Here is a 12,808-nt window from a genome sequence, read left to right on the forward strand (position 1 = left end):
GAATAAAGAATAAATGATGAAGATAAAAATCACTTTATAATCCAATCAGATGTGTTCAGGTTTTAAATGTGTAGCTCAACATCACTATGTCCTAATCAATGATCTTTTCTCTAAAATGAGTAGAGTGACTTTGTCATTGTGTTATTGTGGATCATCATAATGTCAGCCTTCTACAGACATCATCCAAATGTCACCACAACATTCATACACCTGTTCATGTCAACACACATCAATAACATGCTGCTGATCTCAGTGTTCATCTATGTGTGTGTGCTGAAGGATCAATATCGATGATCAGACATTATTTGTGGAACATGTTGAACCAATCAGAAACCAGAGAAATATTTCTACTTCATGAAGTAAACTTGATCAATTCAGAACAAATATTCAGGGTTCCTACACATTTTACATTTTACATTCCAGACTTTTCCAGACTTCTCTGTAGATTTTTCAGACCATATTTGACTTTGTGACTCGGGGTTCAGAGGACGCTGTTACTAGACTACAGTCCCCCCCCCACCATGGTTGAGATGTCAAACCATTTTTCTCAAAGTTTGCATCCAGCTCTCTTTTCCTCATTTGTAATTGTTAACCAACCAGGCTTTGTGTTTGGGATCATCAAGCCAGCTCTCAGAACACTTTCATCATTGTGGTCGTTCAGTCTACAGTCCTACAGAGAAAGCTGGACGACGTTCTGCTGTCAAACATCCTGCTCTAGGTGAATCACAATGATGCCGCCCCTCTATTAGCACCAGGGACAGACTGGGACACAAACCCATCCCAGGACTTTGAGACGGAGAGGTGTCTTATGTGAGCGGCCGGAGGGCGCGAGACGAAACATTGTGGGTTAGTAATTTTACCACTAATAGAGTTTTAGTGGTATAAAGAGAATGTGATGATGATGATGAAGACCTTCAAGACTCTTCATCGTGGATGACACCTCCTCGGTTTGTATCAGCACGTTATCACTGAATCAAAACCAGACCGGCCAGCTAGAACACTGGTCACAGTTCATCACGTTCATGATGTAAATGACTGAGCCAATCAGATTTCAGCCAGAACGAGGATCAGTCCAAATTAGGAGGGGCCGCTCGTCTCCCCCCCCCCCCTCAATATGTAAAGTATTAGATTGTCCCAGTCTGACAGGCAGCGTTCTGCTCTGTGCCGTCTGCCTGCAGTTACCGGTTACTTTTTATTATTATATTATTATTGTTATGTTGCTCATGATGAATAGTTGGCCCATATTTGGCTGCCAAAGTGCCGCCCTAGGTGGTTGCCTAGTTGGCCTCTATCGTGGCGCCGGCCCTGGCTGTGACGTACAGGCGTAGAGGCAGCTCTGTAGGAGTGTGCGTTCAGTCAGAGCCTACTTCCTGTGTTGCTTTCAACGACATCAAGCTCTCTCTGGCCCGCGCTCTCTCACACAGTAGTAAACATTGTGGCTGCACCGGCTGCTCCAAACACCATGAAAAACACTCTGCTTGTATGATCTATTTATTTTAGAAATTCTGAATTTGATATCTTAGAAAGCAGAATAGGGGCAACAGTCTGGAAACAGACATGTTTTTCCATTCTCTCTTTTCTTTTTTCCATACTCATCCAGACCTGGAAATGACTAAAATCAAATTCCATACTTCTCCATACTGCGTAGGAACCCTGAATATTAGTTCAGAGCATCTTCTGTATCCAGATGTGACCATTTACCAACAATGATAAACATTCATTTACTTTAACAACTAACAGTGGACATTTTCTACACTTTCTTTAAGAAACACAAGTCTTTTGTGACTGCAGACTAAATTTAGTTCAAGAAACATGAAAATATGAAGAAAAGGACATTAACAACTTTATGGATGTAAGTTATGTTTGTACATAAATCAGGTTCAATTGTTAATTCAACATATAAGATCTCTAATAGTAACAGAGAGTCAGTGAACTGACCTCAGAGTCTCCAGTCTACAGTGTGGACTCTCCAGAAAACCACACAGGACCTTCACTCCTGAATCCTGCAGGTTGTTGGAGCTCAGCTCCAGCTCTCTCAGATGGGAGGGGTTGGACTTCAGAGCTGAGGCCAGAGAAGCACAGCTGATCTCTGACAACCAGCAGCGACTCAATCTGAATAAAGAATAAATGATGGAGATAAAAATCACTTTATAATCCAGTCAGATGTGTTCAGGTTTTAAATGTGTAGCTCAACATCACTATGTCCTAATCAATGATCTTTTCCCTAAAATGAGTAGAGTGACTTTGTCATTGTGTTATTGTGGATCATCATAATGTCAGCCTTCTACAGACATCATCCAAATGTCACCACAACATTCATACACCTGTTCATGTCAACACACATCAATAACATGCTGCTGATCTCAGTCAAGTCTGGAATTAGAGGATCAATATTAAATCAGACTTGTTGGATTTCATTACTTCATTTATTACATGGCCTTCTTCTCACTGTATCTGCTAGCCTAGCAGGTTTATGTCATTTACAGGAAAGGTCCACATTTGTTCAAGTGTGTCTGTAAACAACAGCCACATGTCATATGTACATTAAAAGAGTTATTGGTGGCAGTAATCATTCCTCCTGTGAAGTGGTCCCTTCATAACACAACTACACTGTAAGAAATGACTTCACAAGTTCAAGTGAAATTAATATGAAGATTCAGCAGTCTGAGTCGACAAATCAAAGTTACAGACTGTTTAGTACAAAATTCCCTCTTTGAGTTACTATTCCTCCTGCAGCTCAACAAGGAAACTGTCAGACACAACATGCTGACTGGATACATACTAAGGCTGGGAAATATATCCATATTATATCCATATCTTGATATGAGACTAGATATCGTGTTTGATTTTGGATATCCTAATATCTAGGGTTGTCAAAGTTAATCGTTTTAACGCCACTATTTTCTTTAACGCATTAATGCAATCGATCTTCCGGAGGTTATAGTGGCTCAGTTTTAAAGCTAGAGTGAAGATACTGGTATCATAGGAAACTGGAAAACCTGATGAATCCATCGGTACCAACCATGTCAAACTAGCTCGTCGGGAAGGAGGTTAAATAACGCTCCAAACTTACTCTAAAGTTTGGCAAGGAAAAACTGTCATGGGCATCTTCAAAGGGGTCTCTTGACCTCTGACCTCCAGATATGTGAATGTAAATGGGTTCTATGGGTACCCACGAGTCTCCCCTTTACAGACATGCCCACTTTATGATAATCACATGCAGTTTGGGGCAAGTCATAGTCAAGTCAGCACACTGACACACTGACAGCTGTTGTTGCCTGTTGGGCTGCAGTTTGCCATGTTATGATTGGAGCATATTGTTTTATGCTAAATGCAGTACCTGTGAGGGTTTCTGGACAATATCTGTCATTGTTTTGTGTTCTTAATTTATTTACAATAATAAATATATACATACATTTACATGAATCATATTTGTCCACTCCCATGTTGATAAGAATATTAAATACTTGACAGATCTCCCTTTAAGGTTCATTTAGAACAGATACAAAAATTGTGAATAATTAGCAATTAATCGTGATTAAATATTTGAATGGATTGACAGCCCTAGTAATATCGTGTTGTGTTGTAAGTGTTGTCTCTTCCAGGTTTTAAAGGCTACATTACAGTAAAGTGATGTCATTCTCTGAACTTACCAGACTGTTCTAGCTGTTCTATTATTGGTCATTTACACACAAAAATATTATGATATTTGATTTTCTCCAAGTCACCCAGCCCTAATACATCTAACTCAGACTGCTGAAGCCTCTGATTAGTTTAAGATCAACTTTACAGGTCATTTTACACAGAACAAGACTGTGGATTTAGTCCTCATCTCGTAACACTCAGGTTATACAGGGGTTGCTTCACAGACAGAAGGAATGATGACAGACATCAAAAACTCTTTGAATGTACATATGAACATGTGAGTATTGTATTCAGATAGACTTGAAAAAATATGAACCTGCAAAGAGGTTTCAGATGCAGAATATTTATTTGTTTTTTGCTTCAAATAATTAGACAATGCTGACATGAAAACAGATCACAGTTAGATCTGCTGTCAAAAAGAACGTGGGAATAACTTAGAACCATAGAGACCTCTGATTAGATGGTGTCATTCATAATCATCACTTGTGTGCCTTTAAGTTGGTGCAATATGTGTTTGTTGAAGAGTGCTGCACCTTTAGACATGTTCAAATAGAGCGCTACAGGAATGAGTCCTAAAACCCAGAAATGAGTTAGCATTTTAGCACTTCCTGTTCCCTCGTCTGGAAGTCAATGGGTTTTTAGTTAGATGGCTGAAATAAGGTCTGTGGTTAAAGGTCCAGTGTGTAGGATCTGGAGGTATCTAGCGGTGAGGTGAGGAGATTACAACCAATTGAAGCCTCTCCTGTGTGCCAAGCGTGTTGGAGAGCTACGGTGGCCAACGTGACAACGTGAATGTCCCTCTCTAGAGCCATCTGGAGCAGAGCCAGTGTGTAGAGAGTGTGTGTACAAACTACATAAACTACAGTCAGTGAACTGACCTCAGAGTCTCCAGTCTACAGTTTGGACTCTCCAGTCCAGCAGAAAGCAGCTTCACTCCTGAATCCTGCAGCTTGTTCTCTCTCAGATCCAGCTCTCTCAGATGGGAGGGGTTGGACTTCAGAGCTGAGGCCAGAGAAGCACAGCTGATCTCTGACAACCTGCACCAACTCAATCTGAATAAAGAATAAATGATGAAGATAAAAATCACTTTATAATCCAGTCAGATGTGTTCAGGTTTTAAATGTGTAGCTCAACATCACTATGTCCTAATCAATGAGCTTTTCCGTAAAATGAGTAGAGTGACTTTGTCATTGTGTTATTGTGGATCATCATAATGCCAGCCTTCTACAGACATCATCCAAATGTCACCACAACATTCATACACCTGTTCATGTCAACACACATCAATAACATGCTGCTGATCTCGGTGTTCATCTATGTGTGTGTGCTGAAGGATCAATATCAATGATCAGACATTATTTGTGGAACATGTTGAAACAAGCAGAAACCAGAGAAATATTTCTACTTCATGAAGTAAACTTGATCAATTCAGAACAAATATTCAGGGTTCCTACACATATTACATTTTACATTCCAGACTTTTCCAGACTTCTCTGTAGATTTTTCAGACCATATTTGACTTTGTGACTCGGGGTTCAGAGGACGCTGTTACAAGACTAAAGCCCCCCCCCCCACCATGGTTGAGATGTCAAACGATTTTCCTCAAAGTTTGCATCCAGCTCTCTTTTCCCCATTTGTAACTGTTAACCAACCAGGCTTTGTGTTTGGGATCATCAAGCCAGCCCTCAGAACACTTTACTCATTGTGGTCGTTCAGTCTACAGTCCTACAGAGAAAGCTGGACGACGTTCTGCTGTCAAACATCCTGCTCTAGGTGAATCACAATGATGCCGCCCCTCTATTAGCACCAGGGACAGACTGGGACACAAACCCATCCCAGGACTTTGAGACGGAGAGGTGTCTTATGTGAGCGGCCGGAGGGCGTGAGACGAAACATTGTGGGTTAGTAATTTTACCACTAATAGAGTTTTAGTGGTATAAAGAGAATGTGATGATGATGATGAAGACCTTCAAGACTCTTCATCGTGGATGACACCTCCTCAGTTTGTATCAGCACGTCATCACTGAATCAAAACAAGACCGGCCAGCTGGAACACTGGTCACAGTTCATCACGTTCATGATGTAAATGACTGAGCCAATCAGATTTCAGCTGAAACAGGGACCAGTTCAAATTAGGAGGGGCCGCTCGTCCCCCCCTCAATATGTAAAGTATTAGATTGTCCCAGTCTGACAGGCAGCGTTCTGCTCTGTGCCGTCTGCCTGCAGTTACCGGTTACTTTTTATTATTATATAATTATTGTTATGTTGCTCATGATGAATAGTTGGCCCATAATAAGTGCCGCCCTAGGCGGTTGCCTAGTCGGCCTCTATGGAGGCGCCGGCCCTGGCTGTGACTTTCAGGCGTAGAGGCAGCTCTGTAGGAGTGTGTGTTCAGTCAGAGCCTACTTCCTGTGTTGCTTTCAACGACATCAAGCTCTCTCTGGCCCGCGCTCTCTCACACAGTAGTAAACATTGTGGCTGCACCGGCTGCTCTAAACACCATGAAAAACACTCTGCTTGTATGATCTATTTATTTTTAGAAATTCTGAATTTGATATCTTAGAAAGCAGAATAGGGGCAACAGTCTGGAAACAGACATGTTTTTCCATTCTCTCTTTTCTTTTTTCCATACTCATTCAGACCTGGAAATGACTAAAATCAAATTCCATACTTCTCCATACTGCGTAGGAACCCTGAATATTAGTTCAGAGCATCTTCTGTATCCAGATGTGACCATTTACCAACAATGATAAACATTCATTTACTTTAACAACTAACAGTGGACATTTTCTACACTTTCTTTAAGATACACAAGTCTTTTGTGACTGCAGACTAGATTTAGTTTAAGAAACATGAAAATATGAAGAAAAGGACATTAACAACTTTATGGATGTAAGTTATGTTTGTACATAAATCAGGTTCAATTATTAATTCAACATATAAGATCTCTAATAGTAACAGAGAGTCAGTGAACTGACCCCAGAGTCTCCAGTCTACAGTTTGGACTCTCCAGTCCAGCAGAAAGCAGCTTCACTCCTGAATCCTTCAGGTAGTTGTTACTCAGGTCCAGCTCTCTCAGATGGGAGGGGTTGGACTTCAGAGCTGAGGCCACAACTTCACAGTGAGTATCTGAGAGGTCACAGCCAGAAAGTCTGTGATGACACAAAAATTACAAAATATGTTATTATGAAAGAGGACAGTTTATATTTACTTCATGCATTTGATGACTAAACAGTTATATATATACTTTTTTGATTAACATTTACTCCTCACATCAGTGGTTCAGCTAATCTTATCTCACTGTTTGACATGAAACAATAATTCTCATCACTCTCTCTCAAACCTGCAGACTTTTAATCTTTGTTTTTCTTTAATCTTGCAGATGAAGAGAGAGAACATGTAGCTACATTGAGGCTTCCCTAATGTCCAGTCTGTCAGTGTGATCTGATCCCAGGTCTGTCTCCACAAAGTTAGCATGAGGCCTTCTTGATTAGAAAAGCATTTTTAAAACTCAGTGAATAAGTAATAATAATACAGTTGATAAAGATGACCTCTCTTTGCTAGCTACCTGCTGCTTTCAGGTTCACGTCCATAAATGGGAAAATGAAACAAATCGCGTGATAATATTAGACCTGTACATAATTAAACATTCATATAACTAGATATTTTGATGACTGCATGGCGTTTTGTCATTAACACTCTTTTCTGAGCATCAAACGTATTCAGCTCACAAACACAATGAATGAACCAATGAGGTTGCATTATTTACAACATAATGACATCAGAAAGATGATATCAGTGTATCAGCATTAAAAACATAACATTGATCTTTGGTTTGTATAAGATCTCTTAAAAAGTCTGAATTCTACCATTCTGCTGTTATATTTTCATCAGACTGCTGTTATTGGTGGAAGCTGTGTATTTCCTGTTACTACTCTTCTCTAAAGCAACAAGAGAGAGAAACACCAGAGTTTCCTTCTGTGAGTAACAGAATAAAAGGAAAGACTTCAAAACAAGATGATGGAACACAACTTGAATTCATTAGCAATAAAATGCACCATTGCTCGATTCAACACACTCAGGGGTTTTACAACGACTATCTTTGTCTCGTATGACCAGTAGTTTACGGTGGCTAATGCTAGAGTTGGGTAGATTTTTGGTTTTGCCGGTCCGGTCCGGTCCGGTGTACGAGCTTAAACCGGTTTGATTTTATGCTAACGACACGTTCTGGCAAATTAAAAAGTAGCCGACATCAACAACCTGTGCCGACAGAGTCACAGTGCTAAATCCTGCCTGTATTGCATTACTAATAAGCAATATGACAACGTGATTAACGTTATTACGTTATGATATAATGTTGGTGTATAAACAAGAAGAGGTTTGTTTACTAGGAAGTTCATGTGTTTTTTGGGGTGACGAGACGAGGCATGGCAGAGCTGGTCTCAAAGAAAACTAAAACTGCAGCAACATGGCAACAGTTTGGATTTGAAGCCAATGAAAGAGATGAACCCCAAAACACACGAGGTAAGGTGTAATGTGGTGCAAGGCCTATTGAAAGCAAACCCCAGCACCAGGGCTCTGATCCCAGGACCGCCCCGACTCCCCGCCGGATCAGCAAACGTTCTGTTGCTGCCGTTACACCAGTTAGACCCAGCGCTCCACCAGACAGCTGATCTTTTTTTTTTTTTCAATTGTTTTACCAGGTTCACATGTCGTCTCCATCACCCAAAAACATAAATAAGAAAAAACTGTCAAATGTAACAATTATTAGAAATAAATAGAATAAGTGTTCATTAACTTGACAGCTAGAAACACAAACTACTGCAACATTTTGAACTCAACATTTGAAACAGCTCAAGAACATCTGTGACAAAACACAACTGACATATTTATGTAATAAACACGTGGAACATTTATAAGAAAATTATATTTTAAGAATAATTCATAATGTGTATATTTAAAGAACTAAACTACTAATCTACACTGATCTATAAAGTTAATCACATCTGGACTTACACAGCTTTTCTGCAGTTCCTCACAGCTGGAATCAGTCTCCGTCGTCCCTCGTCTGATGTGTTGTACTTCTTCAGGTCCAACTCATCCAGAACCTCCTCTGACATCTGCAGCATGTAAGCCAGAGCTGAGCAGTGGAAATCAGAGAGTTCCTTCTCTGATCTGTTCTCTGACTTCAGGAACTCTTGGATCTCCTGATGTACCGAGTGGTCGTTCATCTCCATCAGACAGTGGAAGATGTTGATGATTCTGTCAGGAGAGGTTTTGGTATCATATCTGTTCATCTCCTTCAGGTTGTTGATGGCTCTCTGGATGATTTCTGGACTGTTGTCTGTCTGACCCAGCAGACCTCCTAAGAGTCTCTGGTTGGACTCCAGAGAGAGGCCATGAAGGAAGCGAACAAACAGGTCCAGGTGGCCATTTTTACTCCTCAGGGATTTCTTCATGGCTCTCCTCAGGAAGTCATCCAGGGTTGAATGAACATATTCTTCTCCCAGGAAGTCCTTCAGTACCTCTGTGTTGCTGTTTGTGTAACAGTGGAACATGTAGACTGCAGCCAGAAACTCCTGAATGCTCAGGTGAACAAAGCAGTAGACTGTTTTCTGGAAGATCACACACTCTCTTTTGAAGATCTCTGTACAAACTCCTGAGTACACCGAGGCCTCTGTGACATCCAGACCACACTGCTCCAGGTCTTCTTGGTAGAACATGATGTTTCCTTTCTCCAGATGTTCAAACGCCAGCCTCCCCAGCTTCAGAAGAACTTCCCTGTCAGCCTCCGTCAGCTCCTGTGGACTCGTCTCACGTCCCTCACCGTACTTCTGCTTCTTCCTCTTTGTCTGAACCAACAGGAAGTGTGAGTACATGTCAGTCAGGGTCTTGGGCAGCTCTCCTCTCTGGTCTGTAGTCAACATGTGGTCCAGAACTGTAGCAGTGATCCAGCAGAAGACTGGGATTAGACACATGATGTGGAGGCTCCTGGATGTCTTGATGTGTGAGATGATTCTGCAGGACAGCTCTTCATCACTGACTCTCCTCCTGAAGTACTCCTCCTTCTGGGCGTCAGTGAAGCCTCGTACTTCTGTTACCCTGTCAACACATGCAGGAGGGATCTGATTGGCCGCTGCAGGTCGGGAAGTTATCCAGACGAGAGCTGAGGGAAGCAGATTCCCCTGGATGAGGTTTGTCAACAGCACGTTGACTGATGACTTCTGGGTGACATCAGACACAACCTCACTGTTGTGGAAATCAAGTGGAAGTCTGCTTTCATCCAGGCCATCAAAGATGAACAGAACTTTACAGACAGCGAGCTTCTCTGCTGTGACCTTCTGTAATGTTGGATGGAAATCATGGAGCAGCATGAGAAGACTGTACTGCTCATCTCTGATCAAGTTCAGCTCCCTGAACGAAAGCAGAACCACCAGACTGACATCTTGGTTTTCCAAGCCCTCTGCCCAGTCCAGAGTGAACTTCTGCACTGAGAAGGTTTTTCCAACGCCGGCGACGCCGTTCGTCAGAACGACTCTGATGTGTCCCTGTTGGTCAGGTAAGGCTTTAAAGATGTCGTGGCACTTGATTGGAGCGTCATGGAGGGTCTTCTTCTTGGAAGCTGTCTCAAGCTGCCTCACCTCATGTTGGGTATTAACCTCTTCACTCTGTCCCTCTGTGATGTAGAGCTCAGTGTAGATCCTGTTGAGGAGGGTTCCACTTCCTGTTTCATCAGTTCCTTCAGTCACACATTCACATCTCCTCCTCAGACTGATCTTATGTTCATCTACAACCTCCTGCAGACCTCTATCTGCTGAAAGAGAAGGACAAAAGTTACAAATAAAGAAGATGTGACAATCTGCTTATTATTTTCATTGCCAATATTGAAGTGATCAATATAAAGTAAATAAAAAAGCAGTAAAGGTTAAACAGTCTAGTTTTAGTGGAAGCATCAGAAATGCTCCTTTTTCTCTCAGTCGGTGTACATGTTTGATTGACAGCAGAGGAGGCGGAGCCTCAGCTGTCCGTCTGCAGCTCTTCATCTAAACAACTCACTGTGGCTGTTCCTTCCTCACTGTAATATTTAAAACTGATCCACTCATCAAATAATGCAGAATATGTTCATAACTCGTTGTGTGGACATGTTTTTATTGAACAGCACCAATAACAAAAGCCGGGTTTCCACCAAAAGTTCCTGGGACTATTTAGTCCTACTACTTTTAAGGAACTAAAAGGTTCCTTCAGTCCACTGTTGTCTGTGTTTCCACTACGGTCTAAAGACCTGTGAAGATTCAGCAAATTAGTCCTCTGATGTATGAAAAAGCAACATGACATGTGACGAGGGCTGTTGGTGGTCGCAGTAGTAAACACACTCTGCAGTCTGCCGTTCAGTGTGTCGTCCGTTTCATCTAAAAAACACGCTGGAAAATAATAAACATTAGGTTTTATCTCACTGTGACGACATTTACTGATGAACGTTGGATGTAATGAATGAAATGCAGAGGAGGAAAGTGAAACTAAGAGCGTCCGTCTCCACAGTAAATCATGTTGAGTATTTGAGGGTTATTTATTTATGTCTCTCTTGTTTTCTCTGTCTTTTTGGCTGGACCGCAGACGGCCAGCCCTACAACCCTAAAAGTCTGTCACTGAGTGATGAAGTTACACGATTGGTCGTCTGAGTGTCGGAGTTTCCTCATTGACCTCTGGATCGTACGCCAACGTTGGTGTATGTATATATGTCTATGGCTTGAACAGCCAGTTGAGTGGAGCAGCGTGTCCCCTAGTGTCCTCGCAGGACCTGGTGGGACTTTTATGACTTTTTATGTATTAAAAGAACAAGTAGTGTTTCAGACATGGAGACGTCAGCAGACAGATGTAGAGTCTTACTTTGTACAGTGCTGGTCTGACCGGCTGGCTGCAGTCCAGCTCTGGTTCTGGATCTTTGTCCACACTGGGGACAGGAGGAGTCTCCAGATGAAGCAGACTGGTCCAAGTACACAGCACAGCAGGACAGCTGGTCCTCCACAGAGACATCACTCCTCTTCCTGTGAAGACATGTCTTTATAACTAAAAGGCTTTGTTGATTGGCCGACACTGTCTCAAAGCTCAGATGGTCACAGGGAACAGTTAAAGTGTTGTTACTTTTCTGTTTGAATTCAGCATTCAGTCTGTGATGACAGTGTTCCTTTTATTTCAACTCTCCTGCTTTCATAAACACTAATGAGCTGAATTTTACTATCTGCTGTCTTATTAACCTCTTTACAATCCGACGGACGATATTCTGTCTTTCAGAGGTTGTAGCGGCTCAGTTTTAAAGCTAGAGTGAAGATACTGGTAACATGAAACTATAGAAAACCTAAAGAATCCATCGTTACCAACCATGTCATGCTAGCTTGTCTGGAAGAACGCTCTGACCTCCAGATATGTGAATGTAAATGGGTTCTATGGGTACCCACGAGTCTGCCCTTTATCATAAAGTGGGCATGTCTGTAATCACATGTCATAGTCAAGTCAGCACACTGACAGCTGTTGTTGCTTGTTGGGTTTCAGAGGGGTCCCGCCTCCGTGGCCGTCCTACAGAGGGGTCGCCCTCCTGAGCAGTTTCTCCTGTCTGTCCTGTCCCCGGGTCGTACGCCTGAGTTTTCCTGCCCCGTCCCTGTTCAGCGCCCGGCCGCTTGCCCCTTAATCCCTCCTCCGGACTCCCTCCACCCACCCTGATGGAGTTCATAGACTCTGTTTTAGGGACGTCTGGGATCCGTCCCTTGAGAAAGGGGGGTACTGTCATGGTCTTGGGCTTTGGTTGTAGTTGGTTTTCTGTTTTATTTTGTAGGTTCAACACTTTCTACAGCTACTTCACAGTGAAAGTCCTCCATTAAAGAGAGCTGATCATGTTCTTAACAGTCTCACGGTCACTTTGGGCAGCTTAGCTTGAGTTAGTTAGGTTTGAACTGAGGTTAGAAGTGGTCTAAATAGTGTGGTAGACCAGCAGTCTAAGACACACAGTATGTAACAGTGGTGTCTCTGGTTCAAATCCAGGTTTACATTTATTTTGATGTCATTCTGTTTTCTGTCACTTTCTACTGTCAACTATCAAATGAAGGCATGAATTCAAATATTCTAAAAAGAGAAATGGTCCAAATTTACATTACTGCCCCTTTTAGTA

At 42.0% G+C, this 12,808-nt stretch overlaps 1 protein-coding gene and 1 long non-coding RNA gene across 2 annotated transcripts in view; one reads left to right on the top strand and one right to left on the bottom strand.

The window, feature by feature from the left end:
• LOC141762853 (uncharacterized) overlaps window positions 1–12,808 on the bottom strand; it is a 500,458-nt gene that overhangs the window by 450,209 nt on the left and 37,441 nt on the right. Inside the window, 2 exon segments of the mRNA XM_074626949.1 lie at window positions 1,939–2,112; window positions 4,524–4,697. Of these exon segments, the coding sequence (XP_074483050.1) occupies window positions 1,939–2,112; window positions 4,524–4,697 (348 nt within the window).
• LOC141762901 (uncharacterized) overlaps window positions 1–12,808 on the top strand; it is a 182,662-nt gene that overhangs the window by 81,142 nt on the left and 88,712 nt on the right. The window lies entirely within an intron of this gene.

This window comes from Sebastes fasciatus, chromosome 24 (genome assembly GCF_043250625.1).
Source record: "Sebastes fasciatus isolate fSebFas1 chromosome 24, fSebFas1.pri, whole genome shotgun sequence".
NCBI classification, from domain to species: Eukaryota; Metazoa; Chordata; class Actinopteri; order Perciformes; family Sebastidae; genus Sebastes; species Sebastes fasciatus.